A 9,598-nucleotide genomic window follows, 5' to 3' on the forward strand; every position below is an offset into this window, starting at 1 on the left:
ATGATCTTCCCTGTCTTTCACATGTTCCTTGAACTGGCAGACCTGGGTGCAAAATCTAGCCACCTGATGCGGACCTTGATGGTTTTTATCGGACAAAAGACATTCAAGTCTGATTTAATTTGATTGACCAGGGAAACCTTCCAGCAGTGGGTCAATGGTTTCTTTATGGATCTTGCTATAAAAACCACAATTTAAAAAGTGTCCTCAATTGATTTTACTTCTCTTTGTGGATACACAGAACCTCTGAACCGAGAGGCTTTTCCAGCGTCCCCCCTCCAGTACTTAATTCTTGCTAATGTAAATGCCCTTCCAGAATTTTTAGATTCAAGAAAGAAGTAGATAAGATGCCAGGGCAGCAACATACCTCACTTTTCCAGGAGCAATGAAATCTGTGGTGGCCAATATATCCAATTGTCTCTCCATATCTTTAACTCTCTGCCTGATTTCTTGTTTTGCCTGTTGTAACCTGAGGTGTATAAGGGCTTGGGCAGATAGGCCACGTTTCTGTAAGGGATTTAACACAGCCATTTGCCAGCTAGATTGGAAACTTTCTTGCAGTATAAAAGGGAATAAACCCTGGTGGTTAATATTGTCCAATAATCACTTTCGTCACCATCTGCCCTTCAAGGCTCCACCTCCAAACTTCCAGGTATTACCCAGCTCTAATTTGGAAAGGCATGGACAAGAAATAATTTTAAAAAATGGTCCAGGACAATTATGAGGTGCTTTGTCCCACCCCTGGCCGTCACTCTAATGAACAGCCAATGGGCAGCCATTATCATGCTCCCAAAAAGCCCCTTTCCCTTTAAGACAGGTTTAAAAAAAACACACGTTGCAACGAATCTGCATTGATTCGTTGCAATGGAGAGACCCATCTAGCTGGCAGGTAGTGTATGAGCTGACGATTCATCGTTGCCACGCTCCCCCGAGTGAAAAAAAATCCCCCCCCCGTGCATGGGCGCAATTTTCAGTTGAAATTAAAGGGAACTTGCAAATGGGGTTGTGTTGTGCTTGGTGACTAGAGGTGAGCTTTAAAGCAGCTCTGTGGAGGGACTACAACTGGAAGCCTCGCTGGGTGAATGAAGGCTCGCCGGTTCGTTGCTCTCTGCTCGCCACGAGAAAAAAAAATGGCGATCGCTTTGCCGGAAGATCAGAGGAGAGAGCCAGGGGGAGGGACTTTGCTGAAACCGCAACAATGGTAACGCACAGAACTTTTTCGCTAGTGTTGCAGATTGGTTGCAAGAGTGTAGCGCTTTCCAGAGGGTGAATCCACTTTTGGGGATTTGCCTGGAAGCGCTACAACGAAGCGCTTTTTGCTGATCGGTTTCAGGAGCGTGGCAGATTGTGTACGATGTTGTGCATAACTGCATTTTAGTAGCGATTACAATTTGCCACACTCCTGCTGCAATAAACCTGTGTGGAATGGGCCTGAATGTTGAGAAGTCCCCAGAGGGACAGACCAGATCCAATGGGATGAAATTAATTCAAAAGAAATTCCGTCTAAACATCCAGAAGAAGTTACTGACAGTTAGAGCGGTTTCTCAGTGGAACAGGCTTCCTCGGGAGGTGGTGGGTTCTCCATCTGTGGAAATTTTTGAACAGAGGCTGGATAGCCATCTGATGGAGAGGCTGATTCTGTGAAGGTTCAAGGGGGTGGCAGACTAGTGGATGAGTGATAGGGTTGTGAGTGTCCTGCATAGTGCAGGGGGTTGGACTAGATGATACAAGAGGAACCTTCCAACTCTAGGATTCTAAGATTCTATGATTCTCTATGATTCTAAGTACCTTAATTGCCTGACCAGGATGCGGGAGATACAGCTTTCCTTTTGTCTTGCAGGTACGATCCCAAAACCGATACGTGGACGATGGTGGCTCCCTTAAGCATGCCACGTGATGCTGTTGGCGTTTGCATCCTTGGTGACAAATTATATGCAGTTGGTGGGTATGACGGTCAGACGTACCTGAACACCATGGAGTCGTATGACCCTCAAACAAATGAGTGGACACAGGTACTGATGGCTTGGTTCCCTGTACAGCTTTCACAAAGGGCTTGTGGAGACTGGTTGGTAGGCAAGATCTGCACAGCTCTGCATTTAGAATGGTGACTTTCTTTGCAACTGCTGTCAGAGTCTCTCAGAACAAAGTCAATAATGTTGCCTTGGTAACTGAAAGAGAAAAAGTTCCCTAAAATAATGGCATCTTGTTATCCACATAACACAGCTCCTGATTTCCCTCTGAAATACTCCCCCCCCCTTTAAACTCAACAATACCTCAGCTTGAAAATACTTTGGAATTTGTTGAAAGAATCTCGTGTCAGTTGGTAAGATGGTTTTTTTGTCTAGTTTAAATCTCTTGAAGGAGAAAAACAACAACAAAAACTTCTCCCTCCCAGTAGAGCTGTTGATTGTGCAAAACTTTTAATACATTTTTGTGGTTTAGGTGGGTAGAAATTATTCTAAATGATGTTTATGAACTGTACCACATTATGTTTTAATGAGTAATCTTTAAAAGTTTTCTTTTAATCTGTTTTGTAGCTCCATCCCCTTTCATAAGAGTGGGGCATCCAAATAACTGAATTCTGCTTTCATGTCCTCATAACATCCCAGTTAGAGAGGATGCCAAGGTTTTCATTGCACAGATAGATAAATGGAATTCACCAGCCATGGTTCTGAGATTATTTTTATCTGAACAGAAAATTAAAGCCAGCATGACATGCAGCTGAGGCCAAACCCCTTTTGTCTCAGTCTCAAAACTAGGGTTGCGCCAACTCTGGGTCAGGAAGTTCCTGAAGGTTTGGGGAGTTCAACATGTGAAAGGAGGGGTTTGGAGAGGTGAGGAAATCACAGTAGAATATAACTCCATAGAGTTCAGCTTCCAAAACAGCCATTTCCTCCAGGGAAATAGATCTCTGTCACCTGGAGATGATTTGTAAACCCAGTAGGTCTCCAGCCACTACCTAGAACAGCCTTTCTTACCATTGAGAAACTCCTTCAATATTCTTCAGGCTTCAAGAAACCCCAGAAGTGGCAGAATCATGCTGAATATGGTTGAGAAGCAGAGCTGTATACAAACTCACCTAGGGTCCCTCCCCTTCCCACCACCTCCAGACGCATTATTGGCCATTTTGGGAGGGGGAAATGGGTGAACATGACTGGGGTTTTGAAGTGAATATTGTCAGGACCTCCTTCTCCACCCTGCTAGTAGTGGGGGTTGGAGTTGGGATCTTTATTATTTTTCTGCCATGTTGGGGGCATTTTTATGTCTTTTAATTGGGTTTTAAGACACTGTGAAAGAGCCTCTTGTGGCGCAGAGTGGTAAGGCAGCAACATGCTGTCTGAAGCTCTGTCCACGAGTTCAATCCCAGCAGCCGGCTCAAGGTTGACTCAGCCTTCCATCCTTCCGAGGTCAGTAAAATGAGTGCCCAGCTTGCTGGGGGGTAAACGGTAATGACTGGGGAAGGCATTGGCAAACAACCCCGTATTGAGTCTGCCATAAAAATGCTAGAGGGCGTCACCCCAAGGGTCAGACATGACCTGGTGCTTGCACAGGGGATAACTTTACCTTTAAGACACTGTAACCCACCATGAGCCGCAAGGGAGTGGCGGGAAATAAACTGAATAATAATGATAATGATAATGATAATGATATATTGTCATATCACCTGATAAAAATTTAACAATTTATCCCACCCATTTGGGAAAACCTTCCAGGGTTTATCAAGAAGCCCCACGGTTTAACAAAACCCTGGTTGAAAACACCCAGCATAGACTCAAAGTAAAAAAGAAAACGTGAGCTATGAAACCTATTGTTTAATTTCTCCTCAGCAATGGCCATTGCAGCCAAGTAGGCTTAAATGAAAAAAAAAACCACAGTGATGTTCAGGAATATTGTACTAGAAGATTTTAGTATTCTTGCTTCAGAGGAAGAAAAAAACATTTACTGTGGACTGTGTTAAAATTCATATTTGTCACATAGAAAAATGCCCTACCAGAAAGGTGAACATTTAAAGTTTACTAGATTCTATTAGGGGTTTCCTGAAATCCATTCCTTTATGCATGAGGGAAGGAATTCTAACCTATTAGGTCAAAGTTGCCTTTATCCCCCACACTCAGCATTCCACTTTAATCCTAATATAGCAGATTGAATTGCAGTACAAATTTCACACAAATCTAAATACGAGCAGGGACCTGCAACAGAATGGCACAGACTGTTTTTAGCTTGCTTTTTCTATATTTCTTAAAGTCGACCCCATACATAAACTGCAGTCTGGGACATGAATTGAATTAGCAGAACCCCCTGGGGCTTATGAAAATTAAACCAAGTTTCTCGTGAAACCTCTTATGTCTCTTTGGTTTGCATCCAAAGTGTAATATGCAATTCATTCCATTCAGTAATCATTTCAACTGAGGTGTAATGTGCAATTCATTTCAACCAGTCTCATGGAAAACAGCGTCAATACCTGAGTTCTTAAACATTTAACTTATATTTGGTTATGTGAGCTGTCAAGGGAAATCATGTTCAAAGTTTTCAAAACCAACACTGCAAAATAATCTTTTAGTTGACACTTTGTTGTTGTTGTTTTTAAGTTCATCTTCTTCTTGGAGGGAAGTCACCTATGGTGTATCACAGAGTTCTGTGCTAGGGCCAGTACTGTTGAACATTATCATTAAGAACCAGTTTGGTGTAGTGGTTAGGAGTGCGGACTTCTAATATGGCATGCCAGGTTTGATTCTGCACTCCTCCACATGCAGCCAGCTGGGTGACCTTGAGCTTGCCACAGTACTGATAAAACTGTTCTGACTGAGCAGTGATATCAGGGCTCTCTCAGCCTCACCTACCTCACAGGTTGTCTGTTGTAGGAAGAGGAAAGGGAAGACAACTATAAGCCATTTTGAGCCTCCTTCGGGTAGAGAAAAGCAACATATAAGAACCAACTCTTTCTTCTTCTTCTTCTTCTTCTTCTTCTTCTTCTTCTTCTTCTTCTTCTTCTTCTTCTTCTTCTTCTTCTTCTTCTTCTTCTTCTTCTAATGATTTGGATGAGGCAATAAAGGGTATATTGGTCAAATTTGCAGATGACACTAAATTGTGTGGATTGGAAAGTCCTACTATTATGGGCTACTATTCAAGGAGATCTGAATAGATTGGAAAATTGGGTCTTAGCCAACAAAATGAATTTTAATAGGGAGAAGTGTAAAGTATTAAAAATAAAAAATGTGATGCATAAATATAAATGTAAGATGGGGTATACCTGGTTTGATAGAAGACTTAAATTGAATAAAAGCCAACAGTGTGATATGGCAGCTCAAAAGCTGAATGAGATATTCGGCTGCATTGCTAGGAACATGGAATTCAGAGCAAGGGAAGTTATAGTACCACTGTATTCCGCATGGATTAGACCTCATTTGGAATAGTGTGTCCAGTTTTTGATGCTGTAGCTCAAGAAGAATATTGGCAAGTTGGAACATGTTGAGAGAAGGGCGACTAGGATGGTTGATACACTGGAACTGATGCCTTACGAGGAGAGGTTGAGAGAGTTGGAGATGTGAAGTTTGGAGAAGAGGGGGGGCAAGAAGTGACGTGATAGTTACATTTAACAATAGAAAAGGTAGACATGCTGAAGAGAGGGCCAACTTATTTTCTGCAGCTTTAGAGACAAGGAGCATTGGACTCAAATTACAAGAAAGGAGGTTCCGCTTAAATATTAAAAAGCATTTTCTGAGAGTTAGGGCTGATCATAGATGGAAAATGCTGCCTTGGAGGGTGGTGGAGTCTCCTTCAATGGAAGCTTTGAGGAGGAGATTGGATGAGCACCTGTCAGGTGTTAAGACCCCAAGTTGGTGGGGGGGGGGGCTGGACTGGATGGTCCTTTGTGGCATCTTCCAGCTCTTTTTAATTCTAATTCTGAAGTGTCACACGTTTAATGAAACATATTATACATTGTACTCTGACCTGTTCTATACTCAAGATCACAAGTACATGAAAACAGAACTTTCATTCATTGATGCATGCATCAAAATATTTACATCTCACCTTTTCCTCATGGCTAAAGGTTTAAAAATCCAATCATTGATTTCAGTAGATTTAGAAGGCTGTAATTCTCTTTTAGGATTGGACTATGTTTTAATGACTCTAACCTTAATGCCTTTGTGTCCAGAAATGCTGAGTGCCTCAGACTCTGGACTAGAAACAACCTCATGAGAGTTGGGTGTAGATGAATTATCCTTCTGCAGCAGAAAATAGCTGAGGGTTAAGCCAGGCCCAGAAGATGTTGGAAAGCAATTCTAGAGATAAGGAATGAAGGAGGAAGAAAGAAATAGGCTTTGGCTAGGGATACTAGTCCCCAGGTGGGGCTAGGAGATCCCCTGGAATGGTAGCTCAACTCCAGAAAAAAAGAGATCAGTTCCCCTGGAGCATGGGTAGTCAATCTGCAGCCCTCCAGATGTCCATGGACTACAATTCCCACAAGCCCCTGCCAGCATTCGCTGGCAGGGGCTCGTGGGAATTGTAGTCCATGGACATCTGGAGGGCCGCAGTTTGACTACCCCTGCCCTGGAGAAAATGGCTGCTTTGGGGGCAGAACCAGGAGTGGGCAGGATTTGAGGTAAAGAGGGACCTCAGTGGACTATAATGCTATGGAGCCTACTCTCCAAAGCAGCCATTTTCCCCAGGGGAACTGATCTCTGTCTCCTGGAGATGGGCTGTAAAACGAGAAGATCCCCAGATCCCACCTGGGGCTGGCATCCCCAGGGTTATGGGAGGGGGACAGGTTAAGCCACTCAACTGAGAGCAAGAGAACAAAGAAAGGAGAAATAAAGCTGTGTGGAACCAAGGAAGAAGTACTAAACCTCTGATTCCTAGAACCAGGAATACCTCAGCTCATATGCCCTGTAGTTGGCTATCCAGGGGAATTGGTTGACCATTGTGTGATCCAGCAGGGCTCTTCTTACATTCTTCTTAAGTGCTACCGAAACAATAGCCATGTGATGTGGAAGTTGGATAAAGTCTACTGGAAACCTGGTCTAGTGTATAATCACCACAGATGACCTTGATTCTAGGAATTTAAGTTATAGCCCTTATTGTGACTGCAGGGAGTGGAACTATACAAGGGACTTTGACATCTTAACTTTCTAATGTGATGCTTTCACCCATGATTACAGGGAGCACAAGGCAAGATTAGCCTCTTTGTTTAAAGTATTAAGGAATGAGCTGCCACTTTTGTTGATATTCCTTGAGGACATCCCACAAGTTCATTAAATGAGAGTAGTGGACAAGAAATAATAACAACAACAACAACAACAACAATAATTTAGTTCTATATCACCCCATCTTATCTGCTAAGGGCAGCTAACGACAATATAAAATCAGACATAATAATAGGGTATTTCAGTTAAAACCCACCTCCTATAATTCAATTTCCTATAGGTGTTTGGAGTTATCTCCATTGATAGATGTTTCATGTGAGGAGGTTAGTGTTTCTTGGTGCCTGGCCTCAACATGGTGGAATACTCGGTTTTGCAGGTCCTCCAGAATTGTACAAGATCCCAGAGAGATCCAATTTCCTCAGCTAGAGACGGGGCAGGGGCCATACAGGCTATGACCCAGGTTAAGGCTAGTCCCTGAGGCCAGGGACCCTAAGTAAATATTTTATTCCAGATATGAGATCATGCCTGTAGATAATACATTTCTTTTTCCCTTCTTCTCTGTAGATGGCATCTCTAAATATTGGAAGGGCTGGAGCATGTGTGGTAGTCATAAAGCAACCGTGACATCGCCGGTAATGGATCTGACGGACTTCTAGGTGGATATATATACTTTCCCCCTGTCAGATAAGCAGCAACAAAACTCTGTTGAGCAAACAGATCAATAAATACAGATTTGTGGATCACAAACTTGGAAAAGGGGGAGGAAAAGCGCAAGGATGTAATGCCTTTCCCTATCATTAGAAACTGCTCTGCTAATGAATGAGACAAAGAATCCAAGAACGTTAAAGGAGGAAGCTTGGATCGTGATTTACAGGCTATGCTGGAGTAATCACAGACTGGCATCACCCATATTCTACTCTTCAGAAGAAGTTGAGCGGTCTAATCAATGGTTTTCATAGCCCTCAGTATTTGAACTGGATTTGTCATAGCACACTTTGTCACTTTTCAAACCATAGTTTTATTAAAGGAAGGGGTAGAAAATTGATCAATTTTCCCTCAATCTCTCTTTCTTAAAGCCTTATATCTTTAACTTGTTTACGGGATTTGCCATTTACAAAGACAATTAAAACATAAGGACAGACATTTGGTGCCCTTCTGAAGGAAGGCCTGAAAGGTGTCAGTCTCATTTCTCATCAGAAACAAGATGACATTGTCCACATAATGACAGTTTCTGTGACACTGGATTGTCCCTCCGATGGGAGTTCTTGGACATCTCTTGAGGTTGCACTGCTCTTGTGTTGGACACATTTGAGGGGGATATCTACACAGGGCATTGTTTGACCCAGCAAGCATCATTTCAAAGAAGAAAACGAGAGCCAAAGGAACACTCTCACAAATCTACCTTCGCTTCTTGTTCAAGCATGTGTGTTCTTGTCTCTTTCAATGTTCTTTGTGCTTCTCCAGCATGTGAGAAGCTTGTAGAAGTCTGGAAAGCTGCAATTTACAACTACATCCCATCACACGATGAACTCCATGCAACACTCCAATCCTTTTTTTTTTCTTTTTTGACTGGGGAATATTGTAAGACAGGCAAAAATTGGGTTATAGTTATCTATGTGTATCAATCTTTATTCTCAACTCAGCTTAATTTTCATTACCATAAAGCCTTGGGTTGCCAACCTCCTGGTGGAGGCGACCAGGAACATCCTGCCAGGAAAGTGGGAAAGGCAAAAAGCCAAAGCAGCTGACAGGAAAGACTATGTGTAGACTGAAAAAATTAATTGTCCTTTTATTCATGTTTTGATGGTAGAACATTTACAAAAGTAATGGATAGAAGTATAAACGCCAAAACACAAACCATATATTCAAAGGTTCATAGAATCATAGAGTTGGAAGGGACCTCCTGGGTCATCTAGTCCAACCCCCTGCACTATGCAGGACACTCACAACCCTCTCGCTCATCCACTGTAATCTGCCACCCCCTTGAGCCTTCACAGAATCAGCCATTCCATCAGATGGCTATCCAGCCTCTGTTTTAAAATTTCTAAAGATGGAGAACCCACCACCTCCCGAGGAAGCCTGTTCCACTGAGAAACCTCTCTAACTGTCAGGAACTTCTTCCTGATGTTTAGATGGAATTTCTTTTGAATTAATTTCATCCCATTGGATCTGGTCCGTCCCTCCAGGGCAAGAGAGACCAACTCTGCTCCTTCCACTATATCAGGAGTAGTCAACCTGTGGTCCTCCAGATGTCCCTGGACTACAATTCCCATGAACTCCTGCCAGAAAATGCTGGCAGGGGCTCATGGGAATTGTAGTCCATGGACATTTGGAGGACCACAGATTGACTACCCCTGCTCTATATGGCACACTTTAAAATACTTGAAAATGGTTATCAGATCCCCTCTCAGTTGTCTCTTCTCCAGGCTAAACAGACCAAGCTCCCACAACCTTTC

The 9,598-nt window shown here is 42.8% G+C and overlaps 1 protein-coding gene across 2 annotated transcripts in view; it reads left to right on the forward strand.

Annotated features, from left to right (window-relative positions):
- KLHL1 (kelch like family member 1) overlaps positions 1–8,689 on the forward strand; it is a 260,108-nt gene extending 251,419 nt beyond the window's left edge. For both annotated transcript variants that reach the window (XM_077344007.1, XM_077344006.1), the window contains exons 10-11: positions 1,838–2,009; positions 7,707–8,689. In XM_077344007.1, coding sequence (XP_077200122.1) covers positions 1,838–2,009; positions 7,707–7,766 — 232 coding nt within the window. In that variant the 3' untranslated portion in view covers positions 7,767–8,689. The remainder of the gene's footprint in view (positions 1–1,837; positions 2,010–7,706) is intronic.
- Positions 8,690–9,598: the final 909 nt, after the last annotated feature.

Source organism: Paroedura picta, chromosome 6 (genome assembly GCF_049243985.1).
Source record: "Paroedura picta isolate Pp20150507F chromosome 6, Ppicta_v3.0, whole genome shotgun sequence".
NCBI classification, from domain to species: domain Eukaryota; kingdom Metazoa; phylum Chordata; class Lepidosauria; order Squamata; family Gekkonidae; genus Paroedura; species Paroedura picta.